General features: G+C 39.7%; 1 protein-coding gene across 2 annotated transcripts in view; it reads left to right on the top strand.

The window, feature by feature from the left end:
- The window catches only part of PEX5L (peroxisomal biogenesis factor 5 like), a 65,789-nt gene that overhangs the window by 23,097 nt on the left and 24,368 nt on the right, over positions 1–18,324 (top strand). For both annotated transcript variants that reach the window (XM_075004047.1, XM_075004046.1), the window contains 3 exons: positions 1,988–2,114; positions 3,669–3,765; positions 12,656–12,751. In XM_075004047.1, the coding sequence (XP_074860148.1) occupies positions 1,988–2,114; positions 3,669–3,765; positions 12,656–12,751 (320 nt within the window). The remainder of the gene's footprint in view (positions 1–1,987; positions 2,115–3,668; positions 3,766–12,655; positions 12,752–18,324) is intronic.

The following is an 18,324-nucleotide window of genomic DNA, read 5'->3' as shown; positions in this document are numbered from 1 at the left end:
GGGAGCAATTACTCCCAGGCCAGGCATTTTAAAGGTGCCCAGACATCCAGTGTCTGCAGAGCACTGTGCCACCACTCCACATGCGGCATATGGTGGGGTCCAGGGATGACTGCCCCCTTCCACTCTAACAGACCGGGAGCTGGGCACCCCTCCTACCTTGCCGCCTGGCCTGCGACAGCTGTCAGCACCACTGAGCCGAAGTCAACTGCCACAGACCAGCTGCAGGTTTTTAATTGCAGTGTAGACGTGCGCTCTGTGTGAGTTGTGAGGGTCTTGTGATGTGAACACTTATCTATTAGGAGCTGGGCTCTGTCCACAAACTCAGTTGCAGAGTCAATCAGACAGTCATTGTGATAATACCTTTCCAAGTGGGGCTGGTTTGAAAATTTATAATCTCTAGCATACCGTCTTTCTCTAACCTTTTCATATTAGCTTTAAAAATGGTGAGCAGTGCTTCTTGTGAGATGAAGTCTCAGAACTTAAATAAAATCACTGGGGAAGGGGGCAACTTTTTCAAAACTCCTTCCAGATTTTTCTCTGCATGGGAACTTCAAAAGTACCTGAATGAATTAGGTGCCTATTCCTATTGATAATTAGGCACCTATCACAGACTAACATTTAGATATTTTTGAAAATCTCACCCTCTTGTTTGGGTGAGTTGCCCAAAATGGAGTGCAGTATTCTAGGTGGTGTCTCCCAGGACTAGCATGTGCTGTGGAAAAGAGATTGCACTAAACAAGAACGGTGTTTCCTCGTGGGATGAAGGACTGGATCTATAAATGTTAAATACTAGTAAAGGATAGGAAGAGGGCAGTGTCTTTAAAAATGTCATCTAACATAATGCTGCTGTGGTGGGTAATGTAAGGCACTTCTAGTAGTGGATTAGTGCATGTGTAAATAAGTAACCATGAGTTTCCATCCTGGATCACTGAACTCTCTTGAGAAAGACTTTAAAAATGGATGAATAGAAGTTAAAAAAAAATACTCATTAAAAAAACAATGCTGTCACCACTAGAGGCTATTATTAGCCATTAGAGCAAGACACAGCTCTCACACCAGCCAGGCCCATTTCAGACCTTCCTTTTTAAATGAGCAGAAATTACAAATGTGTACTGTACGTGTAGCATACTGCTTTGTATAACTACATCAGTTGCTGAGAAGCAGTGGGGAGAGTTTCATTCTTGGCCCAAGCACCTTGTTCATACAGATTACCAAAACCTCATTACTCGATAATATTTGGCAGGACACTGATTTTTTTGTTAAGTTAAATTCAGGTCATTTCCATCTAGACTGTCCCAAACCTAAATCATTTCCAAGTGCAAGAGGGAAATTGACAAGGGGAACGTGATCTGTCTGAAGATAACAGTTTCTTTGCATCGGGGTAGATCTTTTAGTGACTCTAATGTTCAAGAACCCCTCAATTTCCAATTTTTTATTTATTTATGTAGTGTCTCTGTAATTTGTCTATGGCAGGTTATGTTCTCATCTGGATGTCTGAGGTCCTTAATAAACTTGAAAATCAGTTTAGACATGTGACTAAATGACCTAATTGCCTTCATAACCATTCATACCCATAAATTCCAGATACCAAAAGGGAGGCTGGATTTTCAAAATCTAGTCTAAAATGTATAAATTAAAAATAATGAAAACAATGCAGAAATTATCACAATCCCTGAAATTTATATAATTTACATGCTAATAACTGAATTCAAACACAGTCCCACTCATTTCCTGAACAATTTTAGTGACTGTGGAAATCAAGATTTATGTAACTTGTTGCTGGCTCCAAAATATGTCAGATTTCCCAGGAATTTCAATTGCCCTGAAGTTCATGAGGATTGAGCCCCATCTAAAAATATGCTTTCCAATCATCATAGAAACAAAGGATTTTAGTGATATAGATGTGCAATTTTCTCATCACCCTTACATGGAGCTTCAGACATTGTTTTCTGCATTAGCCTCCTAAAAAGATTCTTTTTTTTTCCAGTAAATATTCAGACACAGCTTGAAAAATGGGATGAAGTGAAGTTTCATGGAGAGAGGAACAGCAAGGGTCTTTCTGCTGCAGAACAAAAATCTTCATCTTCTAGAGCTGCATCAAAAGAGCTGTTATGGTAAAACACTTGAAGTCCTGAGAAAATATTTCCAGCTCTGGTCTCTCAGTTCTCACATCATGTGGTGTTGATAATAACTCATAATATTATTTCCTCAATAGGCAACATTGATACTGTTCTGTCAAATGTTTTGGACATACTTTTTGAACTATGCAAATTAGCAGATAGTTTTTCCACCAATTTTCAAATGACTCCTAAAACACTACAAGGGAAATAGTAACAGAGAGGGAGCCATGTTAGTCTATATACGATCAAAACAAAAAAGCAGTCAAGTAGCACTTTAAAGACTAACAAAATAATTTATTAGGTGAGCTTTCATGGGACACACCCACTTCTTCAGACCATAGCCATACCAGAACAGACTCAATATTACTCTTTGCCTTAAATATTGAGTCTGTTCTGATATGGCTATGGTCTGAAGAAGTGGGTCTGTCCCACGAAAGCTCACCTAATAAATTATTTTGTTAGTCTTTAAAGTGCTACTTGACTGCTTATTTGTTTTGATACTACAAGGGAAGTTCTGCAGTTCCTAATCTGGTTTTCGAGTAGAGAGAATGCCATGGTCAGGGGAGAGGGGTGTTGCAAAGTAATCTCACCCCCACTACACAGTGGCAGGTTCTGTGTCATGGGGCTGGGGCCAGCTCACTGACAGAAATAACAAGAAGTCTTGTGGTACCTTATAGACTAACAGATATTTTGGAGCATAAGCTTTCACAGGCAAAGACCCACTTCGTCAGATCCATGAGTCAGATGCATGGTCTTTGCCCTGAAAACTGTAAGGTGCCACATGACTTCCTGTTGTTTTTTGAAGAGACATACTAACTCAGCTACTGCTCTGACACATCTCACTGACAGAAGAACATCTGGGCCAAACCTGACTGGCACAGCAATCCAGAGTGCCAGGTCACAACAGGGAGCAGAGCCCAGCGCTGCAGAACCGGAGTTGACTCAGTATGGAGAGCGTGGAGCAACCTTGCTCTCCAGCCTCCCCTGCACATGGCTTAGCATAAAGGCCAGACTAAATGTGATCCAAAAAGAGGCACTGGTGCAAGAAAAAGTTAAAGTAGTGCAACTTGAACTGCATTCAGTCAGTCTGGGAATGAGGGCAACTTACACACCAAGGGACAGAAGATGTATGTGCATGTGAATCAGGAAAATGATCGAAAAGGCAAATTCAAGGTGAAATTGACAAGCCAAATTCTGCTTTCTCAACTGCCCCTTGCAACATGACTAATTTTAGATTCCAAGAGGTATAACTGAGGGCAGAATTGGGCCCTATGAGGCCCAGAAATCTTCCTTTTAGTTACTTATTTCTTTTGCACTTGTAACTTATGGATTACACTCATTTTGCACACCAACTGAATGTTTGTTTGTATGGTTCTGAAATGTGTAACAGAGAGAACCAAGGAGGAAGAGTTAGTGCACTATCAGTATCTACCATTTAAAAATTATTCAGCTAACACAATTAACCCAATTAGTCATTATGTATTTATTAAACTGACAGAAACAATTTCTTGGTTTACAATGATGAATGTGTAAATGCATTATTTATAGGTCTACAGAGAACAGATCGCAGCCTGGGCTGACTACTGTCAGGAGTGCCTTGGAGGCTGATTCATCATCAGATTTAGAATTAGTACCTGCAACACAGGTAAGTGATTTGATTAGGTCCAGTCACACAGATAAGACAAGCAGGAGCTATTCCATGATGTTACTCTCAACTATTGAGAGAACTGTAAAATGCGTGTTTTCAGTGTCATCAGTTCACTCAGGGAGAATTATGCAGCTAAATCTTCAACATGCTACATAACATAATACAAGTAGGTAGATTATAGCTATTTGAAATATTTTAGCATCTCAGTGTTCCTTACTGCAATAAATAAGCATTGTTGCCTGGAGCTAATGCTTCTTACTGTGTAAATCTCTGCAGAAACATATTCCAGCAGAAGTGGAGTATTGATTATATGACTATCATCCAGGCTATGACACTCACTTCTTGAATAACAGTGCTGATAAATAAGAAAATAATTAGATAAATAATTACCATTGAGCTTCGTTACAAAATCATCATCATCATCCTTATAACATTTTGCTCAGGAACAGCAAAATAAAGTTCAATAGTTAAAAATGGTTTGGGGAGAATTAACAACTTCCAAGAATCAATCATTTATATTAAACCAAAACAGAAACCCACCCCATTACTCATGTCATAACTTCCACATTTCTGAGCATGCTCTTATGAAACATAGTAGCAAATTTGGAATTCTCTGTTTTGGATTGAAACAGTCTCATTTTTTTCTTCTAGCCTTGTTGCAAAATCCTATTTACCTGAACAGAGAAATTAGGGAAGAATTTTTTGAGAGAGAGAGAATGAAGAAAACATGTTTTCTAACAGTTTCTCTTCAAATAATTGACTTTTTATGTTTGTTTCGTGAGATCTACTGTTGCCTTTTTTTTTTCTCTTTTCCCTTAGCACTCATGTAATTCAAGTAAAGGCCCTTAAACATTATTTAGGAAAGCTCTTGGCATATCAATAAAAAAAGACTTTGGAAAAACACTAGTTATTTCAATGCAGTGACTTTCCACTAATATTCTGCAAGCATCCAGACATTACTGAATATTTGTTGGCACACTAAAAAAAAAATCAATAGCACAGTAGAGTTGTTATGTGTTACTGTCACAGCTACAATCAAACTATATATTACCAATCCGTTTCTTAAACTGTATGATTTTATATTCTGTTACTTAAATCATTTTTGTTGCTAGTAATAGGCTGTGGATAAAAATCAGCTATTTTATTCTTTGTAAATTCCAATAAGTGAATCATTTTTCCTTTGCAAAAATAAAAAAATAAAAATAAAATTACCCTGAGTTTTCTAACGTAATAAGGAACATTTAAACTCAACCATACGCTCAAGAACATGGATAGTGCAAGGGACCTATTTATAAATCAACTATATCTAACAAAGCGAGAGCCAGACACAGTTTTAGACATTGGGACTAAACATAAATGCTACATACAGAAGGTTGGTGCAAATTGTCAGATTTCAGTGGAAGTCAGTGGGGCTATGGCAATTTACATCAGCTGAGGCTCTGCCCCACCATTTCTATTCTCTTAGTCTGTGTCTACACTGCACTGTCCTTCTGGAAGAGGCATGCTAATAAGCACAGGGGAATATTCAAATTTAAATATTTCACACCTCATTTGCATATTTCCATGAGATCTCACTTCCGGACAAGCCTTTTCTGGAAGTAAAAGCTGCTGGGTAGACGGGGTTTATTTAGAAGGAAACCCCCTTCTGACACTGCATCTACACTTGCATTCCTCTTTCAAAAGAGGCATGCAAATGAAGGAAATTGAAAATGCAAATGAGCTGTATATTTACATATCTGGCATCTCATTTGCATATTCTTCTTTTGAAAGAGCATCTTTCAAAGAAAAGCAGTGTAGATGCAGCTCTTTCAAAAATAAACCCCCATCTTCAAAAAAAACCCTTCTTCCCCTAAAAAAAGGGAAGAGGGGGGTCTTTTGAAGATGGGGTTTACTTTCAAAAGAGCCACGTCTACACTGCTTTTCATCTTTTGCAAGAGCTTCTTTCAAAAGAATATGTAAATGAGGCACCAGATATGTAAATCTGTACCTCATTTGCATTTTTGATTACCCTCATTTGCATGCCTCCTTCAAAAGAGGAATACAAGTGTAGACGCAGCCTGAAAAAACACTTATTCCTCAAATGCTTGAAGAATTCTTATGTTCTGCTTACAGCACTCCTGCTAATACATTCCAGAATGTTTGCTTTTTTCCAGCATATTTAGCCTGTGGTTTACTGTGAGCCTTAGATCCCTTGCTGCTATTTTCCTCCTTAGGAAGCCATTTATCATTTCCGATGTGTGCAACTGACTGTTTCCTCCTAAATAGAGTACTTTGTATTTGCCTTTATTGAATTTCATCCTGTTTACCTCAACCCATTTCTCTAATTTGTCTACATCATTTTGAATTGTAATCCATTCCTCCAAAGCAGTTGCAACAGGGGCAGAGGTGTGATGTAAGTATGCAGATATTCGAGTTAATAGCAATAACTTCCATTTATATAACATCTAGTATCCCAGGATCTCAAAATACTTGTAACGTCCATGTCAGGTGGTTATTAATATGTGCATTCCACAGAGAAGGCACAGAACCACTGAGTGACCAAGAGATATGTATCAGAGCAAAAATAGGCTCCTAGTCTCCTGTCATCCACTCCTATGGTATAATCACCAGATGATCCTTCTTTTCTTTACCAATGTTCACCTAACTGCAAAATCTGAAATTATGCTCCTGTTTATCTGGATATTAATTCTAATAGAATGGCACCTTCTTTCTTTATATTTTATACAACAGATTGGCACACATTAGTGATGGAGAAGACCTGCTAGGCTGTGTAGGTCATTTCTCTGCACAGTATGTTGTTTAGAGCTTTGGCCAATCTAGTTTTATGTGCTTCCACACCTCTTTTTATGAATGTATTCTTCAGTTTAGCATGTCTCATTGGCAGGAAGCTTTTGTGTATCCTGTGTGAATATAATTCAGCAGCTATTCATAGAATTTATAATGTGTGGCATTCTGTAAGAACAGTTGTAAATCTGGTTTTTAGATTCTGTAGTTTTGCATCTGTTTCCTATTAACCTTCAAGCAGAGTACCTGCAGAAGCAAACAATTTCCATGTTTATTCCACATATGTTCAGTTATACAAGTTTCCATAAAAGTAAAATGGCTGTAACATCAAAATAAGAAAAGGCTGAATTGACTTTGCTAACTTAAAAGAGAGAAAGCTCAAGTTGCTGACCCAATGCCCTACATTTATTATTCCTGGTAAGTGGTCATTTTTTCATCTTCTGAGTCATACTCAAGTGAAGTCAAGAAACATTACTGAAATGGTAGCAGTGACAGCCACAGAACTTTGTTACAAAACATATTTCCTGAAGTACTGAAAAAAGCCTCCTTATAGTCACATGTGGAAAATGATCCTCAGTGGAAACGAATTTTAGCCCTTTCTGTGGCTGCTCTTTTCTGGAAACAATTAAGGGCTCCAGTACTTTATTATTGCACCAGAGTAATCATGGTGGGCTCACCCAGGGGGGCAAGAGGATAGTTTAATGTCCCTGGCCTTTTCTGGTCCTGTCCCATCTGCTTAGTAGTAATGTAAAAGGACTCCATACTTGTAAAACTGGATTGGTTCTATATGCATATATTGCAACTAGAAGTAATAGTCAAGTCATGTGCTCACAGACAGGGGTCCTGTTGCCTCCTCCAAATTTCCCTCTCGCAACCTGTGCCCATTCCTCCATGCTCTACGGCCACAAGAAGTGAAGTGTGTCAGTTTCTGTGTGTATGATGCAGTGTTCCACAAAGAACAGGACTGAGTCCACCAAACATGAATTAGTTGAAAAGTTCTCTACCTCCTTGCAGATCTCTTAAAGTCCCACCCCTCTCCAGTCACAAAGAAAGGTCTGAATACTCTTGTGGCAAAATACATTTTAGTGTGACTGTTAAAAAATGATACACCTGCCACTCTTTATCCACCACAGATATTGACTTAAAGGTCACTCCATGCATATGCAACATGGCCCAACCATACACATGAGGTTTTAACTTGTCAAATTTGCTACTGTTTGCCATGTGCAACTCCTGAGAGAACCACCTCAATGCAATTCATTGTGCATTTCTGGCCGCTCCAAAGAACGTTAGCTTCTATTCCCAGTGTGGAGCAAAAACTCTAAATAAATGGCTTGTATTTTGGTGCTTGAAGTTATTTAAGTAGAGCTGTTTCATTTTCTTTACAAAGAGAAAGTCCAGGAGGTAGCAGAACTCCAGTTAATAGAACTCTTTTAATATAGAGTTACAATGGCAAGTTTTGGGGGGGTTATTTTTTTAATGTATGTAAAGGTCAGAATACTAAATAGCATTGGATCAATCAAGGTTTGTGGCCTTCTTCCTTTTCACTATTCTGCTCCTGTCACATGCTACCCAGTTTTAGCTTTTGACTTTCAATAGCATCAATTTGTTTTTAGTGCAAGCTACCCAAACAGATTCCCACTTGTGCATTTATAGATTTCAGTCTTCTTACAGTGTAGTTTTCTTTTCTCCTCAGTGTTGAGATCTGCAAACAGAATATTTTTAAAATATTTAATTTCAAGTAGTACATGGTTTGCTTATTTGATAACCCAAATAAAATCAGTTTTCAAAATTTGGCCCCTCCAGCCTGCAAACATGGGATATTGGAGCTCTCTATGGCTGATTTGCTCATCCAAAGACTGACTAGTGGAATGTAAGTGCCCAGTGTTGGAAACTGGCCCTGATTCTGATGTCACACTATTTTTATTGTTGGAAGTCTATGGACCTCATTGGCATTATAGCTGATTTACACTGAAGTCAGGGAGATCAGAATTAACCCTAAGACATTTATAATTCACAATTCACACTACCAGTCTCGTGCCTCACTATTTAGAATATTTGTCAGGGAATGCATAAGGTAAACTGGTATCTACCAGTGAGAAAAATGGGCCCGCTTGATCTGTACTTTGGTGTGCCAGTAACTCTAATGAGATCAAGAAAATTACACCAGGAATGGAAATAGCCTATTATTTTGAACAGAGATACACTCTTCCACAGAATTAATGTTTTATTTGTGCCTCTCGCAACAGCACATACCCACATAAGTAAAGCAAGTACAAGGTCACAAAAAGATGCACAAAACAATTGATATGGTGGAATCAGACTTTCCACCCCAGAAGGCAGTAGGCACATACTGCCCAACACAGAGTATTGACTTTACAGACCGCATTGCATGCAGACCATGGGCTACTTCCCCTGTTAGAGAAAGCCACAGAAGAACACTACTCCTTGGTATGTCTGCCAGCTCTCCATTCTCGGCCCCTTCCCTCCACACTAACACTAATGAAATGCAGGCTTGGAAATTTCTGGAAAAAACAGTAAGATTAGCCAACCAGCTGAACACAGAAGTGTGATGCCAAAAGTGGAATTAGAAACCAGATGTCCTGTGCCCTAGTCCTTTGCCTTAATGCTGCAGCAGCCATTGAAACCCCAGCTCCACCATGGCTCACCATAGAAGATAGTGGGGAGAGGACTACAAGCCTCAGCAGGCATATTGTCATTGACAACTAAATCTTAAACTCAATCCAGATGCTAAAGGCATCCAGTACAGAGGATGAAACAGTGGTTAGTCAGAATCCCTACTACCCACTTCTAACAGCAATTGTGTCATATTGTTCTCTACTAACAGCAGGTGTTGGTTCAATATTCGGTAGCCCAATACAGATTTCACTGCACTAAACTAATCTCACTGGCAGAGACACATGAAGCATATACACAGAACTGGGTCAGATGGGATGTCATGCAGTCACAAGCACAGGTATAGCTTTAAGGGAGCAAAGAAACACTCCACACATACGAGATTAGAATCTAACTCATTGTCAGTATCCTTCCCCATAAATAAAATAATATTTAGGTACTGAAACTGTGCATGAAGAATATTGCAAAGTGCTGCTTCTCCTGGACATCAGTTGAATACATTTGCTTGCAGATTATTTCTGAATATTAGATTACTTCATCACAACAATGTTCATTATATCTCTTCTGGATACAACACATCAGGTTCAAACCTGAATTTCAAAGAGTAAAGTTACAGAAGTAGCTGTTTTAGTGTAACTGAATATCACCAACTACAACCATCAGAAATATAACGCAAATTAATGCAACTGGAATTATGTGCAGACAAATGACTAATGAGTTTTACCCCCAGACAAGTGTGAGGGTAAGGGATTTGTGGAGTTAGGCCACAATTTCTATTTGGCAAGGCTAGAGGTCACCATGTGGCTCTTTGTGGTGACATAACACAGCTCTTCACTCTCCACTTTCTATACAAAAGCATAAATAGAATTCTTTTAATAAAAGAAGAGTGGTAGAGAGACATTCCTAATATGCTTCCAGTGGGACAGATTGCGGAGAACAGAACAACCCATCCTTTCAGCTGCTTTGAAGAGAACAATGGCAAACCTAGTTGTGGAATGTGCAAGTGGAGACATAGAGGGAGATATGTTTTCTAAGGTGTTTTAAAGCCACACAAAGAACAGCCTACTTAAAATGAGGATGGCGTATGCTGTAGGCAAGGCTAGCAGAAATGGTCTTCATGGGAAGAACAATAAGGGAAGAGGAGAATTAAAATATGGATGATTCTCAGGCAATAGCAATTGTGTCATTTGAACACAAAACATGGGACAGGATGTTGAGCTTAAAGATACCCCAGTTGTACTTCTGCAATTCAAAGAGCTCATCCCCCACTTTAGGAAACTTCACATCTGGATCCAAAAAGCCATGACTGGTTAATGAACTCAATTCACCCTTGCATTCTTCCAGTTGCACACACAGATGACTGAGGCCCACTCTTGGCAGAACTGAAAGACCACCACAGAACTCAATTCCCTCGGCCTTTGGGAAATCACAGACTTGGATTTAAGTCTGAGCCCTCCCTTTAAGAGTCATCTGATTATAACTGGAGGTATTAAGGTACTCAAGGCTTTGAGCAGTGGTGGGTAACCTGCAGCCTGCAGGTTCTACATATAGCCCGTGCAACCCCTCCAGTTCTTCCGACCCACTGAGATGAAGGAGGGCCACATGGTAGTCTTTGTTGCCCAACTTAGAGAATGTCAGTACAAAGGAGGTATATTTACTACTAATGATCCTAAGCCTCAGGAGACAGTCTGACAGACAGCTACAACAAGTGCAGAGAAAACAGGCAAAACTTTCTCCTGCAAATGATGGTAAATAAAATGAATCTCCATTGTGAAAGAACATTAGTAGAAGCAAAGAGTCGCAACCAAATGTTCCCTCTATAGTCTAACTCTCACACTTTACCTCTTCAAGATGTCTCCCTCTGTTTTCAGTCCCCATCCAAACTTCAAAAACTGTCTAAAAATCTTCTGCTACCCTTCTGAATTGCTTAGATAAGAATAAGGAAATTATGCAGGTAGTGATGCTTGTAAATCTATCTGATGCATTTCATGTATGCCAGCCAGTCCCATGTCCTGTTATCATCATAAGGAAAGTTCTCTCTACATATATGTACAACTCAGACCTTGCCAGTGCTGATTTTCCATTGTAAAAGTCTTGCAGATGGAAGCAAGGTTGTACAATGTATTTTGGTTTTCCTCTTCAACATATGTATATCATGTTGTAGCCAGGTCAGTCCTAGGATACCAGAGAGACAAGATGGGGGGAAGGAATATCGTTTATTGGACCATTTAAAAGATCATCCACCTTGTCTCTTTGGGTATGTCTACACGGCAAAGTTATTCCAGTATAACTGTGTGAGCATCTGAAGCAGCCACTATTCCAAAATAGCAGATGGCTTATTTTGAATTTGGTAAACTTCACTCTATGAGAAATAGCACCTAGGCTTAAATACATATTTCAGAATAGGGACTGTGCAGAGGGAGAATAGGGGATATTTCAAAATAAACAATTCCAGAATATCTTATTCCGAAATAATTCTGCTGCATTGCTTCTGGGGCTCTAATCCAAAATAAGCTTTATTGTGTGTAGACACACTGTTGTGGAATAAGTTTCGCTTATTCTGGGGATTCCCTGCAGTATAGACACATTATTCTGGAATAGTTTATTTTAGAATAATAACTCCAGAAAAAGCCATTCTGGAATAACTTTTCTGTGTAGTCATATCTTTGGAAATTAATGTCTATCTGAAAAAAATTACATACAAATTAAGTTAAATGTTTTTTTCAACTAGATGTGCATTTACCAAACTGGCTACAGCAAAATCTTAATTACATGATAATTTCAGGAAACATAGCATACTTTCAGAAAATGGAGCTTTCAGAGAATCAAAGGAATTGTCAGAGTAGCTAACAGGCACAAGGCAACTTGACCCTGTTTTAGTTAACAGGGAGTTTGGGGTGATAACACAAAGGATTCAAGTAATAGAGGCTGAACTGTATGGGATCCAGTTCTCAAACAACTTTTCATCTATGTGAACAAAGTATTAATCATGTTGAAATGGTATCTGTGCAGGAATGCCTTTCACAGCTCTCCTTATTAGGAATTCCAGGGGCCAAATTTTTGTCTAGCAGAATGAAGCGAAACCAACCAGGGTTGGGTTGGGGAGAGTGTGAAGATAGCTTATTTGAGGCATAAGATTTTAATACAGCAGTCTTTCAAACCATTCTGAAGTTTTTTTCCTCTGAAGCTTCAAGAGACTATTTTGGATCCACTGTTACCACCCCAATGGGATTGTTCATTATGCCTAAATTCAACTGAAAAGGAAACTTGAGGGAATGACAAGTTACTTTGCTCCACTGAAGCCCTGGACGCTGCTGAGACTGTGTGTGGTGTTGGTAAGGATTCACATAGGGAGACATGCACTTTTGAACCAGATGAAGCTCACCTTCAGCTCTAGCAAAGAAAGAAAGAGAAGGAATTTGAAAGTTGGTGACAAAGCATGTCATCCTTTTTTTCTTTCTTTTAGGCACGATCAACCAAAGAGCAGCGCTGGGGAGGTGCATTCCTCTCCAGAAATCACTCCTTGGAGGAGGAATTTGAAAGAGCAAAGGCAGCTGTTGAGGTATCATTATGTTTTCTGTTATATCTTAGCATATGGCTGATGTGCACCTATGAAGCAAACCTGTTCCTGTAATGGGCCAATGCATTCCAAATTCAATTAAAGGAATACCTTAGAGTTAGATTACTCAAGGCAGAGTGCAATTACTCATTTAAAGTACCACTGACTTGGGAAGATAAAAGCTTACCAGCCTGAATCAAAACTAGTACTCCAGATTGTCTCCCTATAGTGGGCCAAGAAAATCTCCAGGTGATTTAAGCACTTCTAAACTTGTAAACATGAAATGAAATGCAAATTTTTCCTAGAGATGAGGTATTTGCAACTTGTGTGCATGTTTGGTTCATTAGAAGCAGCTCTGTGCTATGAATTCACATCCAAACCTCGACCACATCCAAGGTTAGGCTCTGATGGAGTATTTAGAACCATCTCTAGACAGAAGAATAACTTGCTCTTAAACACTGACTAGTGTATGTACTTACAACTGTAACTCTGTATTAATGCAAGTTAATAAAAAATAAAAAAAAATCAGTGATTCTACTTCAAGATATGGAGGATTCTCTGTTTTCTCCATTGGTTTTACTAGCGGCTTCTGTCCAGAAAAGTTCAGGTAAACAGTGTGCAAATATCAATGCACCTCAGTCCTGCAATACCTTCGTCTTTCTAGTGTGGACCTGTAATGCCTCTGATTAATGCAGTGATGTTGGACAAAGACATCTTTTACCAAATGACTTGTGTTTCACAATATGAACCAAAAAGGGTTTGGATGGCATCATTGACAAAGGGGTCTCTCAACAGCCCTTTGAACGCCTATAGCCATGAGCCATCATTCCGCTGCAAACACAACTGAACTTTGGGTATGTTTGGATCCAGACCTAAATGTTACTATATAGGTTTCAATTCTGTTCTCACGCTCTTCTTATGCCTATGTAATTCCAGTTACTTCAGTGGATTTTTCTGGGTTTACATTGGTTTATGTGAGAAGCAGAATCAGACCTGATGGCTGGGAGTGCTTCATACAACTACATTTAATAGATGCTGTTTGTTGTTTTTAATAGGATATGACAAGAACTAGTGTCTAACTTTGTTTCCCAGTAATTTAATGCATATAGGAATACAAAGCTAAGAAAACAGAAGGAATTAACTCAACTTCAATTTTACCAACTACACTGTATGCTTTTCTCTTTTACCCCCGCCCCTGAAAACATTGGCTATTCCTGGTCAGAGATTGTTTATCAAGAAATGTTGATGATTCATGAAAGATTTTTTTCTGTGTTTCACACCATGCAGGAGGTGCTTTCAACCCTCCCCTGCTCAAAATTTTCTCTGTAGTTTAAGTCACTTCATAAGCCCAAGATGGCACACTTAGGCCGTGTCTACACTTGGCCAAAATTTTGAAAGGGCCATGCTAATAGCCAAATCGGAGAATACTAATGACGTGCTGAAATGAATATCCAGCACCCCCCTTAGCATGCTGCCAGCTGTGGCACTTGGAAAGTTCCGCATTTCGATTGCCATTCTGGCCAGAACAAAGCAGTAAGGAAGCTATAGTGACTGAGAATCAATGAAAGCTTGAAATTGTGAGATTAGTCACAGACCTGATCATGAAGGGGAAGCAAATTTCAAGATCTTTGTTAGCTTTGTGAAAAAGATTGATTTAACAATCCAGACAGGGGAGATCTGCTCCCCATGGTGCACCTTGGGAATAATGTCAGGTTTTCAAAACTTGCATAGCAAGTAGGTCTGCGTGGTAATTTCTTATTAAAGAGGCTTAAAGAGATTCGCACTCTCAGAAGAAAAAAGAAAACCTTTAGATAATAAAGGTTAGAGTGAAATACCAGATGTAAGAGATATGTTTGCAGTAACTTAAGTGCTTTCAGAATTGGCTATTTTTCCTGTCTCTCTAGAAATTAGATTTAATTACTGCCTTACCCATTTGTTATGTGTACGTGCACACAAAGAGATAGACTCAAGAGAACACCTTATGTTTTCATGACTTTTCACTACGTTACCAAATATTTGCTTATTTGCTTTAAAATAAAAATAAAAATAAAAGTCAGTGTTTTTCCTTCCAGAAAAGGTCAGTTTTTGAAACCGCTGACCCATGATCATGGCTGGGATCCACACATCTGCATCTGAAGTGTTAAACAGGTTTTCAGGAATCCAGGGCAAAATCTGAAAAAAAGGCCTTCCACCCTTCAAAAAAATTACCATGGAGACTAAAGAATTTAAGGTGGTGAGAGGTTAGAGAGGGACCAGGTCTGTGGGGTCACTGTCCTCTCTGAAGGAATGGGGTTCAGTGAAGGCCCAGGTCTGTTGGTCACTTCAGGCCTGGTGTATTGATATCAGTGATGGCAACACTGATCTAGGCCTGGCTTGTACAGGTGAGTTGCTTGTCACACAAATGACAGTCTCCAAACCTGACTGGTACTGCAGCCCCCACAGCCAGGTCACAATGCCACTCACTCAACTTTAGTCTTGTCACCCTCAGTCATCTTGGGGATCCTCTCAAAACAGAGGTCCTGAAGCAAATTCCCACCCTCAATGACAGTTTTATGATCCCATGTGATTTTTCCCAACTGGGTTAACAAAGTAAACCCAGGAAAGTACAAACACTACGACTTGTGGGAATCTTCTCAGAACTGAAAAGCAACATTTAGGCTATAGCGTAGCACATTCTACTAGTTTACAGTAGGGTAGACATTCACTCACACAACACTGCTTCAAATTGTGCATCTTGGCATCATTCCAATTGCACCACAGAGTTACTTTAACATATTCCAGCGCAACGTGGGAGTGAGGAGACATCAAACTTATTGGGCTTGTCTACGTTACCACCTTCCTTCGAAGGAAGGATGGTAATTAGGGTGTTGGGAGTTTACTAATGAAGTGCTGCCGTGTATAGGCAGCAGTTCATTAAGCAAATTCCTGCCACTGGCAGCAACTTCAAAGTTTTAAACTTCGAAGTACCAGCACGTGTCTAGCCACGGCACACCTGGCAACTTCGAAGTACCAGCAGGTGCGCTGCGGCTACATGTGTACTGGTACTTTGAAGTTTAAAACTTCGAAGCTGCCGCGGAAGGGAGAGTTTGCTTAATGAAGTGCTGCCTATGCACAACAGCACTTCATTAGTAAACTCCCAACACCCTAATTACCATCCTTCCTTCTAAATAAGGTGGTGGTATAGACAAGCCCAGTGTGTAGTAGCAACACACAGGACAGTGGAGTACGCATCAGTGACATAACAGCATGTGACTCTCATGACTTTATAGGGAGAAGGGACATGGGATCATTGAGAAAATAAGCCTGAATCTGGAAACTCTAAGATACATGACAGCCACAGAATTGGTTGCTTTAGATCATTTCCATGGGCTTTAATTCATAGAAACACACAATTCTAGGGCTGGAAGGGAAATCAGGAGGTCATCTAGTCCAGCTCCCTGCCTAAAGCAGGATCAACCCCAACTAAAACATCCCAGCTATGACCATGTCAAGCCAGGACATAAAAAGCTCTAGAGATGGAGATTCCACCACTTCCCTTGGTAACTCATTCCAGTGCTTCACCACCATCCTGGTAAAATGTTTTTTCCTAATATCTAACCTATACCACCCACTCTGTAACTTGAGACTATTGCTCCTTGCTCTGCCATCTGTCACCATTGAGAACAGTCTCTCTCCATCCTCTTTAGAGGCGCCTTTCAGGAAATTAAAGGCTGCTATCCAATTGCCCCTCAGTCTTCTCTTCTGCAAACTAAGCCTCTCCTCATAGATCATGTGCTCCAGAACCCAATTGGTTTTTTTGCCCTCCACTGAACCATCTCCAGTGTATCCACATTCTTTCTATACTGGGGGACCCAGATCTGGATGCAGTATTCCAGATGTGGCCTCACCAGTGTCAAGTAGAAGGGAATAATAACTTCTCTAGATCTGCTGGAAATCATCATCATCAATAACTGTGGACTCAGCGCCTGTTGGTGTCTGATGCCCCTCTGACTATCTCCTTCCATCTTTCCCTGTCCAGTGCGGAGTGGCTTAGTTTCTGTAGAATAGCTCTGCACCAATCTACTATATCATCTATCCATTCTCTATGGTGTCTGCCTCTCCTATTTGAGCCATCCATTATGCCAAATACCGGGGTCTTGATTTTTCATTCATCGTTCATTCTGCAAGTATGCCCAAATAGTTGTAGCTTCCATTTTACAACCTTCTACAGCAGGTTCTCTTTTGGCTGTATCTTTCTATATAATTCCTCACTGGTGACTTTCTGCATCCATCTTATTCTCAGAATCTTTCTATAACAATGCCTTTTGAAAGCCAATATTCTTTTTGAATCTTTCGTTATCACCCATGTCTCACATCCATACAACATGCTGCTGAATACACACATTTTCAAGATGCTCAGCTTCATTCTTAAGCTAATTGCTTTGCTTTTCCATATCTTATCCATCGCCTTCAAACTCACTCTTGTTTTCGCTATTCTAGTTGCTATTTCCTTCTTACAATCTACATCATACATTATGTTGCTCCCCAGATATGTAAACTTCTCTACATTTTCTAGTTCAATACCATCAACACTGATCTCTCTTCCTATTTCCTTATCTCCAAATACCATTGTTTTTGTTTTATTGGTGTTCATAATCAGTCTGTACCGCTTCCCTTCTTCGTTTAACACCTACACCATTTTTGCTACCTTCTCCTCATCTTCCTCAATGATAACTATATCATCTGCAAACCTCAGGTTGTTAATTCATTTCCCGTGCACAGATACCTCTTCTATCTCTTCCTTGATCTTGTCCATCACTCTCTCCACATGTGCGATGAAGATACTTGGTGATATCGGATCTCCTTGTCTCATACCTCTACTTGTTTTAAACCAACTTCCCATCTCCCCACATGTTCTCACTGCTGCCTCCACATTGTCATTGAAATCCTCAACAACCATATCAGTCTGCTATCCACTCTGTATGACTCCAACACCACCCAAGTCACTTCCTGATCTATACCGTCAAATGCCTTTTGAAAACTGACAAAGCAAGTGCAAGCATTCTTGTTCTTTCGTCAAGCTTTTTCCACTATCAGTCTTAATGCCAATATCTGATATATGGTACTTCTATCTTTTCTGAACCCTGCTTGCTCGTCTGCTATATGTTCTTCTATCTGTGATCTTAGTCTCTTAGTCAGTATCGTCATCAGCACCTTGCCGAGATGACTCGTTAGGGCAATCGCTCTATAGTTCTTGCACTCCAATGTACTTCCTTTCTTGAGTATTGTCACTACCACAGATCTTGTCCATTCCTTAGGTGCCTTCCTTTCTTTCCATGCTATGTTACATAGCTGGTGTATTTCCTGAATCTTGCTTTCTCTGCCATATTTGATCATCTCTCCCGTGATCTTATTTCCAGGACTCTTGTTGTTCTTTAGTCATTTCACTGCTTTTTCTACTCCCTCCTTCGAAATATTGGTCTCGATCTTGATGCTGGGTGGAGATCTCTCTTTCAGCTCTTCAATCAGTCCCTCTGAGACACTCGGGTCCAAATGTGCTTTGTATAGGTCGGTGCAATATCTCATCCATCACTGCA

This window comes from Carettochelys insculpta, chromosome 10, assembly GCF_033958435.1.
Source record: "Carettochelys insculpta isolate YL-2023 chromosome 10, ASM3395843v1, whole genome shotgun sequence".
NCBI classification, from domain to species: Eukaryota; Metazoa; Chordata; order Testudines; family Carettochelyidae; genus Carettochelys; species Carettochelys insculpta.
The sequence above is the reverse complement of the archived record's forward strand: the minus strand, read 5'-3'. Positions and strand labels throughout refer to the sequence as shown.